Source organism: Telmatherina bonti (assembly GCF_933228915.1).
Source record: "Telmatherina bonti genome assembly, chromosome: 7".
NCBI lineage: Eukaryota > Metazoa > Chordata > Actinopteri > Atheriniformes > Telmatherinidae > Telmatherina > Telmatherina bonti.
In genome coordinates, this window is record NC_136625.1 from 24,965,585 (window position 1) to 24,980,279 (window position 14,695).

Sequence of the window (14,695 nt, forward strand, 5' to 3'; positions counted from 1 at the left end):
ATGTCTTTGACATTCATTTTATATGACGCTGGATGCAGATTGTTGCTGCATCACACTTTTAGAAGCTATTTGTAAGAAACCAAGGAGCAATTTTCACTCCAATTCAACAGAGTTTAGATTTTGTCTCAAGCTTTGGCCATCAATCATTCTCCACACTAAACACAAAATATTAAAATCTTCAGTGGATGCACTAAATTGTGAATCCAAGAATACCTCCATTCAGATGCAAAACCATGCCATTAAAAAGAAATAAACACATTGTTAATATCCAGTTTTATTTCAAGAATTTGATATTTCAACAGAATACACCATCATCACAAGAGACTGGACACGGTGTGTAGTTATTTTAGTAGGTTTGTTACATTCATTTGGCACAAATCACCAAGATTTACAAAACAACTGTTGCACAAAATTATCTGCTGCAACACAAACAGTAGAAGTTGATGTCTGCACTTGTATAGAGTACACACAAATAAAAATATGACATTTTATTTTGCAAAACTGAAACAGAATCACAGCTTGTACCAGTTAGTCTTTGTAGTGCTTAGTATTTAGTCTAGTTCAGTTGCTGTCATGCTTTTAACTGTGACAAAACAAACAAATTTTTTTTTAAAAAAAAACACTTTTTGGCATGTAATGATTGTCTAAGAGTCCTACAGCCTCTGTTTGTTAGAGGGTATACCATTTACCCAACTCTTTAATCATTGTTTATTATTATTATTATTATTAATACATTTTTCCCAGTTCATTAAAAACCTGTCCAAAACTTGTGGGGATGAACTGGAAACCATCAAAAACCACACCTGTTGCCGCAGACAGCAATATTCTGCAAGGCAGTTTAAATTTGACAAAAAAATCACGTACAAAAACTGGACCTGAAGTCAATACATTCAGTCAGTGAGGTCAAACAATCACCAAACTTAAAACCTCTGTCAAACATCTGCTGCCTCCTTCTGATGCTCATAACTTCGATATTGAGACAAGGCTAGATATGGAAGTAACCTTCTTTTTCGTTTAAAAAAAAAAAAAAAGTTAGCAGAATTAGATCAGTTATAGTAAAACATTACCATTTCTTTCTAGGCACTTAGGACTCAGTAACTACCTTTCATTCAGGATTTAGTTACTTTGTACTTTAAACCAAAGTTCAGCTCAGGATATGTGCTGCTTACAAGCCAAGCTTCTCTCTTGATAATCTAAAGAGAGGGTTGAAGAATATTAACTGATATTAAAAGACCACACTGATAACAGCTGATCAGACAGATACTGATCTGCTGACTCTGGGTACAGGATAGTTCAACAGAGCAGCACATTTACCCTCTGTAAGAACAATCACAATATAGACAAGACAGGAGTGTGAAAAGGAAGATAACACCCAGACAGATGCAAGTTATGGGAAAGCAGCGAGTTAAAAAAACAGCCAAAGAGATGTAAATCATTAAACATCTACATCTTGGGAGTCTTTTGGTGTCAATCCGTTTGTCAGTCAGCAAGATTACACAAAAAAAGGGATTTTACAAATCAACTAGAGGTTGTGAATTCAATAAAATCAGGAATAATCCAACTCTGTTGCAGATCCAAATCACATTCCCTGCTATAAGAAAACAGGGCATCTTTAGCATCTGAGTGAAAAAAAAGTATTGTAGAAATCTCAAATATATTCTGAGTTAGATGTAATTGTATATAGTGATTTACAAATTACAACTTATAACTATAAATACACTGCCTGACCAAAACAAAAAGTCACTTTGCCCTGTGATTATAGCACAAATCTATTACTACATCATTCACTAAACGTATGCAGTAAGTTCACATTAAGATGATGCATCACAGTCCCTGAACTGCTCTTTTACAATAAAACCCCCATTAATCCTGCTACTGTCATCTTGGAATGAACTTAAGCCAAACTCAACCCTTTAAACAAAAGAAAAAGAGATCATTCAGCATGTTTAGGTTGTCAGCAGACATACATTTTAGGCCTGTAATGGTGCTGAACCTAGACCCACTAACTGAAGCCAAACTATTTGTCCGTACTTTTTCCCCCATTTACTCTTTTGGTCTGGCAGTGTATTTTAAAACTATTGCCAACATAACAACTCTGTCCTCTGACATTTCTTACGGGAGTTCATCTGGTGATCAAAATACAATAATATGAACACCGCTTTAATAAATAATCAGTTGTGCGGACTTGACAGACAAATATTCTGGATATCACCTGTCCAATGCCTGTCTACTGTTTTCTGGTAATAGCTGTCTTGTTGTGACCTCTGTTCCACTTAGCTCTGCATACAGGAGATCACTCAGCTCAACCTTCTCTGTCTCGGTATGTGTGGTCTATCTATAGAAACCATTGACACTCTAAGTTTACTGTAAGCCAGTATCAATACTATCCCAAAGTACCTCCAGCCAAATAGCTTATCTGGTTGCAACTGGAAGTCCCTTTTTTCCCACTGCTCTGCGTAACAGATTAATATGCAACAATTAGACGAGCCTTTGATTATGTGCAGAGGTAAAGTACAATACTGAGAACATTTCTAAATGACACTGTTTGAATTATGTTTGCATATTTCCTGTCAAGTTATTCCATATGTTTTTACTGCTACAGCTCTACATTACGAGTCCCCCTTAAGCAGGAGATTTAATGTTGTTGCAGTGACTTGTCAGTCTGAATTAAAGTCTCGTTTTTCCTCAAACAAAACAGGCAGTGAAGAGCCATAGCATGCAACTGTCAAACTGACAGCAAGTGGAAGACAACACATGCATTCTGTACATATTCTGTCACCGATTACATTATTTTAACGGTCTCAATGTGCTGTAGCTCAAAACAACCTCACAAAAAATGTAATCAGCACACATTTAAAGCAACAGTTCTCGCAGAGTGACAGCAGCAATGTGAGAGCGTAAACTTCACAAAGGTAGTGCTCACTTACAACTGTAAAATCAGAGTACAAGGTCCCACATTTGGAAAAGCATCCATTGCGTATGTGCAATACAAGTGTTATGTTAACAGGAGGTTAAACGGGATTAGATTATTCAGATAAACCACAATTTAAAATCTTTCAATAAACCAGTGATATGCTAACAATTAAAACTAACAAAATAGCATGGGCACTCTCAACACACGTTGGCACTGGCATAAAACATACAGCTGATGTTACAGCAGTAGGTACGTTACAAACAGAGATGTGAATTCAATCTTGTGGGACTGAGAAATATTTCCAAGTTTCAACTTAAAAACAACCAAATGATCGGTAAATGTTACTGCTAGTAACTTCTGTACTGGGAATATTTGCACTAACATACTTAAACATACTAATATTATCTGCAATACGCCGATATCAAAAGCTTTGGTATCATTGTACATGGCAGCTGAGAGCTGGGGTGAATTTCTCTTCTTTTTTTTTTTTAAATCAAATGCACTTGGGAATCTGGTTAACCAGGGTTGGAACATTTCAATTTATATGCACACAGATAAGATGATCGATCATATTGCACATGACAACAGGTTGTGTCCTATACATCCTCCTCATATTCGCTGCACAAAGAAACAACAAGAGCACAATTTGATATTACCCACACATCCTGAGTTGCTGTGCATTTGCTTTTATCCAGCAATAAGCATTCTTTAATCATCCAATCCCTCATCCGTGATTAACTTCAGAGGGCTAACACAGGACCTTGTCAGTCCACCCTCCCCATTGTCCTCTCTTCATGTTACGACTATCGAGTGTAACCCATTTGATGGAGCTTTCTCAGCAGAATCTGTGTTAGGTCAAAGGTAGTGAAGCTAATCCCCACTGCAATAGGTCCCTTGACCCAGTTCATACTGAGACCTTTGTAGAGTCCACGGATAACTCCTTCCTCAGACACGATCTCCTTCATAGTTCCCAGGATGGTGCCGTACGTGTGACCAGTTACCCCTGCGGTCTGCATGCGCCGTCTAACTACATCCAGAGGGTAAGATGCCGACTGACCAATGAGACCCGCACAGGCTCCAAAAGCAAGACGCTCATAAGAGTAGGGCTGTGGGCGGCCACTTTGCTCTGTGTGAAAGAACAGGATGTGAGGCAGGAGTATTTTATATAAACATCAGGTGAAAGCCTTCCGGAAAAAAAGAGTCATGTGTATGTGTGTGTGTTTTACCAGCATGCAGTTTCTTTAGTGTTTCATAAGTGAAGAAGCTGAGTCCAGCATAGGGGACAACACCCAGGATGGTTGGAGTGAATCCTCGATACAGGGTCTTTAAGCCCTCTTCCCGAGAGATCCGCACAAAAACATGTAGAATGTTGCTGTACCTGAATAAAACAATATAAAAAAATGAAACTTAATTGGATGAAAAGCTCCAAACTATATTCTGCTACATAGAACGGTTAACTTGCATTCAAATAAGTAATGGTTTCATCACTTTATCATATTAATTTTTACAGTTTTTTTCCCTCAGCCAGAAAAATGAAAAAAAAAAATGATCAAGGATTAAAGTTTATCAACATGATCAGAAAAATTATTTGTCACTTGGTTCTCAGAGATTTGTTATGATAGTTTTATCAGCCCACAATTGTTCTCCACTGGCTTTGGATAAAATCCAAATCTTTCATTTTCCACATTGTAAATATAAAATGTATTGGTTTTTTTTAAAGAAAAGGAGGGGCTTTACATTTCCTTGGGTGTTACAGCCATCCTAGCTCGCACCATATCCAGAGGATACGTCAACATAGCTGCAGTGGTACCAGCCATAGACCCAGCCAGTAACCTTGGAAACGGAGGTAGGGCTCTGGAAACAGAGATAAAAACAAGTACATGTAAGCTTTTTATACCTTGCTTATTAATTAATTACATAAATATGTTTTAAACAAGCCAAAGTACTTAAAAAACTGCATTACTTACTTCCCTTGAAACCCATAGTAGCCTCCCAGAAGCCTTTTATACTGCTCATGTGCACAAAACTGGATGGCCGCATATGGGATCACTCGCACCATCGTGGCAGAGTTCCCCCTCCATAGACTGAGGAAACCTTCCTTCAGGTAGGTGCGATAGATCAACCTGTAAGCCTCCTATGATAAATAGACACATGTGGCTCTGTATGAAAAGATGCATCTTTATCACTTTTTTGTATTTCAGCTACCTGCTCCCAAATATCCTGAGAGGGGCAGATCAAAAACAAAAGTAAGCACACATTTAGCTGAAATATAAATGATCCTCAACAAAACATGTGACTAACGACAACAACTGTTGATAAAACTGAAACTGTCTGAATGAGAACCATCGAAGTGATGTGGTGTTTTTGATGCTCTTGTTTAAACATACCTTGGCTGAGAATCTTGCTGAGGACACTAACAAAAAAAAAAAAACATTTACATGATAAAAAACAACATAATGTCTTACAAACCCGATTATTCTTCAGGTACAACATGTTATTCTATTATTCAGTCAAGTATTCTAAAAATAAGTTTTTACTTTTAGGTCAACTGAGCACCTCACTTGCCTTGAAAGATGATTTTAGTTCTGTCCAACGGAGCAACAGCTGTCTTGGCCACCGCTCCAGCTAAAGCCCCTGAGAAGAGCGAGTTGAGGACGGACCGAGTGTGCTTCATGTCCTGCACAGCAATGGAAGAATCACATTCAGAGTCGCCAGCAGCCACAGAGCACATCCTGTCATTTTCCAACTGTGTCATGAATAAAGCTGTCTAAAAGGCTGTTGATCATTAAACGCGCTCCATCAGGATAATCACAAAAGCTCAAATATTGGAGCAGATGCTGTGAAATGAACCGAAGTGGCCTAGAAGCTACAAAGCTTGGCTCAGCCCAGGTACATCTAATAAATATATATTCATTTAATGTGTAAAAGTTTTAAATACTTTCTCATTTAGTTGCATGGAGCCAGATGTTCGTCCAAGCTACAAAAAAGTGGTCTCAGGAAATGTATTTGAGGGTCTTTAAATATTTTACTGGAAACTGGCTGAAGAACAGTTTGTTCTTGATACTGTGACAGTGCCAGCTTTGATTAATAAAACAAACAAAAACATTAAACAGATAGAAACTATTCATATAGAAATCTAAATTTGAAGTCAAAAATGTAAAATATTGATTTGGGAAAACATTTAATCTGATTCAATTTGATGGTGTAATATGAAAAAAAGAGTCACTAACAGTGAATGGATCAAGACATACTCAACCAAATATGGATGTATCTTAGTCCTTCCTTGAACTGAACATCGTATTATTAGTCATAAATCAAACAGTTCAAAGGAATATAATCTATAAACACCCTTGATAAACCCATTAATTTATCTGCAGAGGGAAAGAGCATGTCTGAAAGTTTACCTCATAGCTCGCTTCTGACTGACTGGAGGAGGCCAGCGGCCGCACCTCTCCCTGTGTCAGTGATGCCCGCTGCTCCTGGACTCCACTCCCCATACCCATCAACTATGCACTCAGCACGTTCATGAATTTAACCCACGAGGCGGTGGGGGCAGATGCAGAGGTCTTGGGGAAAAATAAACAGGTCAGTTTTAGGTTAGCCTAAATATAAAACAAACATGTAGTCAGCTAAGCTTATTCTCTTGTTACTCTCAGGCAACTGAGGATCAAGTGACATGCATGACTAAAAGAGCTGTCATGCACACACCATTTACAAATCTGATTTTCCATGGAGGAGAAAATATTCACCATGAGGTAAAAACAAGTTTAAAAAAATTAGAAAATTGATTTCTTCCAGTATAGACCTTCTATGTATTTCCTTTCAGTGTTATGTCAGCATGCGATGAGGATCATCAAGAGGCATGAGTGAGAATCTTTTTAAAATCAAACTCTGAAAAAACCACAAATAACTCTACTAAATGGGTGCCTGAAGAATAATCCAGTGACTGTAAGCAACCACCAGGCGTTTGAATCATAAAAAAAAAAAAACACTTAACAGAAAACAACAACCACATGTAATGTCCTTCTAAAAAGAAAAGGAAAAAAACCTCTCAAAGGAAAGAACTGCGGACTTGTAGGTGAAAGGTTTCTGTTTAATCAAGACAAGTACTATTCAGGCACCTTCATCGCCAGCAAATGTCACAATGAATTAATACAATCAGGATAATTGTGGTTATCAAATCAGAAAAGATTTGAGAGAGATTAATTTTAGAGGACAAACATTAAATCTGGTGATCTAACCACTTTTATGAATAGGCAAATGCATGTTTCCCAGTGAGCTAATCATTTCTCTACACAAATCACCCATTCATTCAACCTTCAACCCCAACACAGCTGACAGCTCAGTGGGAAACACTGGACAGTTTTGTCCTGGTTGATCCAGAGATGGTTAGATAAAGTCATTTTCCAGGCAAAAACTACAACCTTTCTTTTAGATTCCATTCCCACTCCTCTTTATTAATCAGTTTGTGCCTCTTTGAAGGATGATATTATCAACATTGTGAATTGCTCTCTTCAGACTGGTGTCTTCCCAGCTGCATGTAAAACTGCTGTAGTTAATTAAGCTCACTCTGAAGAGAGTAAACTTAGACACCTCTGATCTTAACAGTTACAGACCTGTATCCAATTCTCTATTTTTAAGCAAAATTTTTAGAAAACCTTGTTTTTATCCTACAAAACATGGTTTTATGGAAAACAATGGTTTCTTTCAGGAATACCAGTCTGGGTTCAAGGCAAAACACTGTATGGAGGCAGCACTGGTTATTGTTGTCAATGACATCAGAACTAACCTGGGCAGGAAGAATGTATCAGTTCTTGTCCAGCTTGAACTCAATGCTGCCTTTGATACGGTGGACCACACCATACTTTAAAACCGACTCCAGAGCCAGCCAGGCCTCTCTGGTACTGTTTTGAGCTGGCTCATGTCTCATGACAAAATTTTTTCATCAACATGGATTAATGAAGATTCAGGTGATAGAAGTTCTTGTACAATGTTCCACAACGCTCAATTTTAAGGTCCAAGGTTTTTAAATCTCTACATGCTGCCCCTTTGGGACGTCATCCGGAGAAACAGCATAAACTTTCATTGTTATGCTGATGAAGCACAGCCTTATAAGGCTGTGTCTCATCGTAACGCTTGCCCTAAAGATGACCTCTTTAATTTTAGATATTAGGACATGAAAACCTCCTTCAGCTCAACCAGGACAAAACACAAGTTTTAGTCATTGGTCCTTACGCACACAGAAAGGAACTGGTCAAAACTCTGTTCCATTTACGACCTGAAGGATAGATTATTATAATGAACTTCTTCATGGTCTTCCTAAAAAGACTAAAACCCAACGGCAGCTTTCACAGAACTCAGCTAGTTGTCTGCTGACAAAGACCGCCAATGTCTGCATTGGCTTCCTGTGTGCTTCCAAATTGATTTTAAAATACTTTCTTTAGTTTTTAAAAGCTCTAAAAAGTCTTAGCCCTGCGTATTTATCAGATTGCTTTTAGCTTACGAACCTCCTAGGGCTCTTAGATAGTCGGGAGCTGATCTTTTATTTCTAGAATGAGGACTAGAAAGTACGGAGAAAAATCTTTTAGTTTTTAAGGTCCTCACCTGAGGATCAGCTGGCCGGACAGCCTGAGGGCAACTGAATGCGTTGATATATTTAAGAGAAAGCTTAAAATGTACCTTTTCAGGAAAGCTTTTCTATTTTTTTCCAACTATAATTGGTCTTATTCTGCACCTCATTGTTGTATTTTAGCTTTTTGTTTTGTTTTATTTTATTTTTATTTTATTTCATTTAATTTTTTAATATCAATTTTTAATATCAATTTTTTTAATATCAATTCTCTCTAAGTTTTCCTGATGCAAATTATGGGGTTTAGGACAGCGCTCTGGGGCATTTATTTGTGACCTGTACCTGTGTGCATGTGTGTGTAAGTTATTATGTGCCTGTTTGAATATGTTTATTTATATGTAAGAACAATTTATGTGAGAACAATTTATGGTCTTGGAGGTTTGACATGTTTTTTCTCACAGTTTGTGATCCATTGTTTTACTATCAAAATCTTAGTGACTGTCAAGATCACTGTGTCACAAGATTACTTCAAAACTTTTGCAGAAAGCAATAATGCAACAAGTTTTTTCATCTGTTCTATGTGTCAATATTTATGACGTGTTAATGAGAGAATACTGTAAGAGATATTGCTATTGATAAGTTACAATAATGACTGATAGATTGTTAAACATTATTACTCTGCCTACATGGAAGTTCTTATTAATAAAAAAAAAAAAAAAAGCAACTTGACATGATAGCTTGCTTTAAAAATCTTCATTAAATATGGACCTATTTTATTAAATAAGAACATAGTCTACACACTTTAGTAACATTTGGAGAATGAAGCAAAACAAAGACATGAGACAAGAGTCCAAACAAGGGGGTCTCCTGGAAAGATTTGTAGTCAAGGGCAACTAACTAACTCTGGTAGCAACACAACAGGGCTTCAAGCCAAAATTTCATATGTGCACTTAAAACTCTGGCGTTGCCCTTTCCAAACCACATCCACTGTCATCCCTTTCCATTTGTCTCTAAAAACTCTCTCAAGCCCAGTCATTTTCCAGTTTTTCATCCTGTTTGCTTTATGAGCATTGAAGTTTCTTCTGTCATTCTGTGGGCCATTCATATGAGGTACATTAACGTTCCGTATAAAGCAGTGTCTTTTTATAACTGTCCATCAACTTCTTTGTGAACTGGATATTATTATTAGGTTGTTTTGTTGTTGTTGTTTTAATCAATTGTCCACCTCCAAATATTTTCATGTTTTCATCATTGTCGTGCGACTGTGACAGCCCTGAACCCACTATTCTGATATTTTCCATGTAATATGCATCTATTTGTTATGATTTGTGTTACCAAGGTCCCTCATGCACCGTCTCAACCAGAGTGTGGTTACAGCTGTGCACTATTTCAGTACAAACATTCATTTATAAACGAATAGCCATGCTCATCCCTTCCAAGGTTCATCAGCCTTGTCTGAACTTGTCCACTAACTAGTCAGTCTTTGCACTCAGCAACATGTCACCAGACACAAATACTTCTTACCTTATAAACTTGACACCAGTGCTCTGAAGCACTGGCTTACTTGGCTTTTTATTTCCAGTGATCTGCAACTTCTTCAATAGATGTTTCTAAGTTATCCAAATGGTAGGTTAAGTAACGCAAGCTAGCTGTTAGCTTATCGCTACACTAACGTTAGTGTTACTTTAGTCTGGAAGGTAATGGAAATATCATCTGTACAAGTGAATGCTAACAAAAGAAAAAATAAGCAAGTTGTGGATTTACAGGCACTACTTCAACTACAAATCTAAAATCTGACAGCTCATTAGTGACTTTAAGTGAGACATATTCCATGCAGTTGTATCTATATCGTTACTACTTCTGTCAGCGAGCCTCCCGTGGCAGTTCACGTTAGCTTAACCACAAACGTTTGACAAGGACGAGCACTGGGGCATTGTGGGAAATGTAGTTTGAATGAGGCGCAGCACGCTTGGATAGGTCGGTTGGAGGGGCGTAAGCAGGACTCGTGCTTGGCAACTACCGGACTTCTCAAGTGTTTTTTTTTTTGTTTTTTTCCCTTCACAATGAAGTACGCACAAAATGTGTTAGCTTCAGTCTCACTAGATTTACTGCATGGTCACTTGTATACTAACAACACTGTTCTGGATCTTCATTAATGATTGTATAAATATTTCCTACAGCATGATTAGATTTTCATAATGAGAACCAAATTGAATAAATGTCACAAAAGTATAGTTGATTATATCTGTAAAACACCCTAATTTTCCCAGATTGACTAACTAATATCACTCCCAGAGCAAGGTGTGCGTTAATCTAAGGTATTTCAAGAATGCAGGTTAAAGTACTAAAGTCTGTAATCACAAATCTAAGTATGAATAAATAGGCTATAAGTCTTCAACTCTGATGTGCAGAGCTGATTAATAGTTACTATAAATGTTAAAGTATTATTATTGCTGCACAACAAATATTGTGAGCACTCACAAATACAAATAATGACATTATAGTCCACTCATACACAACCAAATATTATTTGATTGTTTTGTTTAATCAGGTTATCTGTATCCACTCTTAGGAACTTTGAAGTTATGTTTATGCAGAAATATAACAATGAAGTGTTCACAAACTTTTAAGTGTTACTGTTACGTAAAAAGTTGTTTTACACAGCTAAGGGGAACATAATTTAAATACACTTCAGCTATAACGAAGCAAAAAAGAAAAGTAGTGAAAGTATAAGGCATTCAATGTATGTTTAGTTTTAACTGCATCAACATTAAAAAATTTATGCAGTGCATAGGTGCAAATAATTTCATATTAACTCATGACGCAAAAGTAGAAAATGTTCATCTTATAGATAAATGTTACACATAATAAAGATCAACAATTACAAAAAAAAAAAAAAAAAAGGAAGATAACATTGTGGAATTTGTTTGTGCTGTAAAACATATTTAAAGGGTTTTGTGTGATACAAAAATTACTTGGGCTATGTAGCTCTATCTGCAACAACTATTGTTTATCACCACCATGTAACATCAGCCCAGCAATTCATTTTACAGATCATTAGGTGCATGATCTGAAATTGTGAACTCCTCCATTTTCAGTTGGTAAGCCCGCCGTGTTTGCCAGTCCACAGCTCTCGAAGTTCCACCTTACATCCCAGATCTCTGAGGGCTGCTTTACCCACATCACCACAGTCTTGATGTGTCTGCACTGCTTGAGCAATCAGAGCCTCTGCTCCCATCTCCAATATGGGTTGGCTGAAGTTTTGCATGCGAGCAACCAGGTTTCTCAAGAGCATGCATGCTTGTTTCTGTTTATTGAAAGGGAGAAAAATCAGCAAAATAAAGAGCTGGAGCATGTTTAAATGTCCTATATCCTCAGCATATCAATAACCTAAAGTTACCTGTACATTAACAGCATCAGAGTGAGCTTTCATAGCCTGAAGAGCAGCCAAGGCACCTCCATTCTCCATGATGACTTTGCAGTTGTTGGGTTTACGTAATGCAAGGACAGAAAGACATGCACAGCCCTGCTCACACACCTGCACCAGAGCATTAACATGTTCTTAGATCATATATTAAATTTATTTGTACTCTAAATCAAATTTAATCACCTAAATTATGCCTGTAACCACACTTTCTATGTTACAACTATAGCTAACCAAGGGGTTTTATAAGTTATTAGGTATGTAGGCAAGACAACTCACAGCCGCGTTGCTCATGTGTCGGTTCATGGCAAATACAATAAGTTGGACTCCCCCAGCATTAACAACAGCATCTTTCACGTCATCATTTCCTGCTATAGCTCGTATTGCACTAAGGACCTGCCGGACAAGCTCCTGAAAAAACAAAAATTATTCAGTGATAAGGACAAACAAACAAGTTCAATCTTGAATCTGATGCAAAAGGTTTGTTTTTGTGTACTCTACCGCTGACTCATAGCTATCTGCAAGCAACGTCAACATGAGTTTTAATCCACCCAGATCACAGATGTCTTGACAAAACTCATTCCTGACAGCCAAGCGGGATAAAGTTGAACAAATCTCACTCAGAACAGAAGCATTACTGAAGTGAGCTGTGAAGAAGGCACACATAAAATTGTGTTACATTCAAAAACTTTTCTGGACTGAAAAAGTGTAAAGCTGTAGATAAACCTATTTAATGATCAAAGAAAGTTGTTGGTTGGCCTTACCTTTAGCAGAATCAATTAAAACCTTTAGTCCACTGTGCTCTAGAACAATCATTTTGGCATGTTCATGAGCATGCCCAAACGTAACTCGGACATCATCATCAAAGGTCATGACCCTTAGAGCAGCAGACGCCTCTTTGATCAGCTCAGCACATCCACTATGTTGTGTAACTGCACCAGTCAGCAGCAGCAGGATGCCATTCTTTACCAAATCCTGCCTGTTCTGTTCATGTTTCAAGCAGCAGTGACGCACCACACAGATGGCAACACACGTCACAGAGGAATCTGCCTGGTACTTCTTGAGGACATCCAAAAGGAACTGCTGGCCCTCTCGATCCAATAAGTCTGGCTGTCCATCTGTCAGTGCAGCCAGAGCAGATAATGTAAGCAATAAAGCATCCTGTTCCTCCATGCTCTTTTTGCAGTAGGCGAGGATGATGGGGTAGGCATCTTTTTGGGCAGCCAGGTATCTCTGTGCAAATCCAAGTGAGCACTGCTCAGTAAAGCATTTAATGCCTGCTGTCACTTCTGTGACATTGGTAGAATCTTTTGTAATTCGAAGAGAATCCAAAGCCTGTAAATGAGAAAACATGTGAATATAGCATGCTTTTGAAAAGTGATGCTTATGTTGTAAGCTCAACCCTTTTAACAAAAATGGGGAAAATTCACCTGTAAGACTTCATGAGTTTTTTGCTCTTCTTGACTGTAATCAGATGATAAAGCTGGAATAGCCTTTACTATACAACCAAGGTCTACACCTGCAGCCACACACAAAAATGGGTTCATGATCTTAATGATCTGACTCACAACATAGAATGACATAAAGAAAATGAAGGAGAAATACATTTCTTCATGGTCATCCGGCACATCCTTCTTCTTGTCACATTGGGTTTTTTTTTTTTTTGGTTTTTTTTTTTTTTCGGGAGGAGGGGGTCTGCACTTATTTTAGTTTGTTCAGCATCAATTCTGTGTCTCTTTAGTTTGAGAGAATGTTTTCAACTAATTTAATAATATATCATCTTAAACTTAGAACCTACATTACAAGTACTAAAAGTGTAGATGTATGATGTGCTATTATGTCTGTCTATTTGGAGTTTTAACAATACTAAAAATAATAGTCAGAGGACTTTACCTGATATCATATTTACCTTGAGATTCAAACTGCTCCACTGCGTCCCTCAGAGCCTCATCTGGATCCATCTCAAATTCTTCCATGTTTTCTCTGACAGCTGCATCAAATGTTTCCTGCGTGATCCTTCTTTTCGCCATTGTTCCACGTTATTTTCTTTTCACTCTAAAATTAAACATAATAACAATGATGGCTAAGGATGACAAACAATAATGCTACTGAACGTGACACTCAGGGTAGCTACATCGGCATTTAGATGATGGATGGATGGTGACGCTTTTATCATATTGTCATTCACACAAATAGTGGTCAGTAAAGTTGTTGGTTTATTTTTAGTGTGGAAAAATGTGTGCAGTATAGCAAAAGATTTCATTGTTACCTCCGCCCAGTGACAACTTGCTCCACAGCTATGAATGAAGTTACGCAAACGTCGTAGCCGCAGCTTCTATCAGCACAGAGGAGAAGGAGCTGCGCGTTGTGGAATAGCAAATTCCGCCAAATGTCCCACGCGTACAAGTGCTCTATTGCAACATACACTGAAATTATTAGTTCCGGGAAACTTTTTTTTAATTGAATAAATACACATTTTCCGTGTATATCTTATTAAAGTGTGGCATCTGAATACTAATTCACACAAAATGGAAAGTACATGTGAACCTTTAAGTGATAGTTTTATTTTACCATTCTAAATAGAGTAAGTTCAAAGTAAAAAAAAATAAATAAATACATAAATAAAAACCGGAAGTTCTCACCCTTGCTATCCTAGCGTTTGTACTGCTTGTACAAATTACTACAAATACATGAGAATTAGTTGTTGATTAGGTTTGACTGGGCGGGTACTTTGCTAACAACAATTGAATGATCTTGGTGTCTTTGTAGCTTACTATGACTCAGGATG

At 37.5% G+C, this 14,695-nt stretch overlaps 2 protein-coding genes across 2 annotated transcripts; both read right to left on the minus strand.

Moving 5' to 3' along the window:
* Positions 1–331: 331 nt before the first annotated feature.
* On the minus strand, positions 332–10,378 carry slc25a42 (solute carrier family 25 member 42). The gene is made up of 8 exons (XM_079243444.1): positions 10,008–10,378; positions 6,319–6,480; positions 5,480–5,591; positions 5,302–5,327; positions 4,882–5,048; positions 4,652–4,768; positions 4,141–4,292; positions 332–4,040 (listed from the first exon to the last, which is right to left on the minus strand). Exons 2-8 carry the CDS (start codon positions 6,415–6,417, stop codon positions 3,718–3,720), a joined length of 996 nt encoding a protein of 331 aa, XP_079099570.1. The 5' UTR covers positions 6,418–6,480; positions 10,008–10,378; the 3' UTR covers positions 332–3,717.
* Positions 10,379–11,155: 777 nt separating this feature from the next.
* On the minus strand, positions 11,156–14,194 carry armc6 (armadillo repeat containing 6). The gene is made up of 8 exons (XM_079244376.1): positions 14,177–14,194; positions 13,817–13,962; positions 13,338–13,426; positions 12,672–13,242; positions 12,409–12,554; positions 12,187–12,318; positions 11,884–12,021; positions 11,156–11,790 (listed from the first exon to the last, which is right to left on the minus strand). The coding sequence occupies exons 2-8, from the start codon at positions 13,935–13,937 to the stop codon at positions 11,578–11,580; spliced, it is 1,410 nt and encodes a 469-aa protein (XP_079100502.1). The 5' UTR covers positions 13,938–13,962; positions 14,177–14,194; the 3' UTR covers positions 11,156–11,577.
* Between the last annotated feature and the right edge of the window lie 501 nt (positions 14,195–14,695).

What these genes read in the sequence shown, in the direction of transcription:
- slc25a42 (XM_079243444.1), bottom strand. Translation starts at nt 6,417, where the DNA reads ATGGGTATGGGGAGTGGAGTCCAGGAGCAGCGGGCATCACTGACACAG. An exon ending in TACTATGGGTTTCAAGGGAA is followed by an intron (nt 4,769 to 4,881) that starts GTAAGTAATGCA and finishes CTCTGTTTCCAG; the next exon opens with AGCCCTACCTCCGTTTCCAA. An exon ending in ACTAAAGAAACTGCATGCTG is followed by an intron (nt 4,041 to 4,140) that starts GTAAAACACACA and finishes TCTTTCACACAG; the next exon opens with AGCAAAGTGGCCGCCCACAG.
- armc6 (XM_079244376.1), bottom strand. Translation starts at nt 13,937, where the DNA reads ATGGCGAAAAGAAGGATCACGCAGGAAACATTTGATGCAGCTGTCAGA. An exon ending in GGAGCAGTTTGAATCTCAAG is followed by an intron (nt 13,427 to 13,816) that starts GTAAATATGATA and finishes GTGTGGCTGCAG; the next exon opens with GTGTAGACCTTGGTTGTATA. An exon ending in AAACTCATGAAGTCTTACAG is followed by an intron (nt 13,243 to 13,337) that starts GTGAATTTTCCC and finishes TCTCATTTACAG; the next exon opens with GCTTTGGATTCTCTTCGAAT.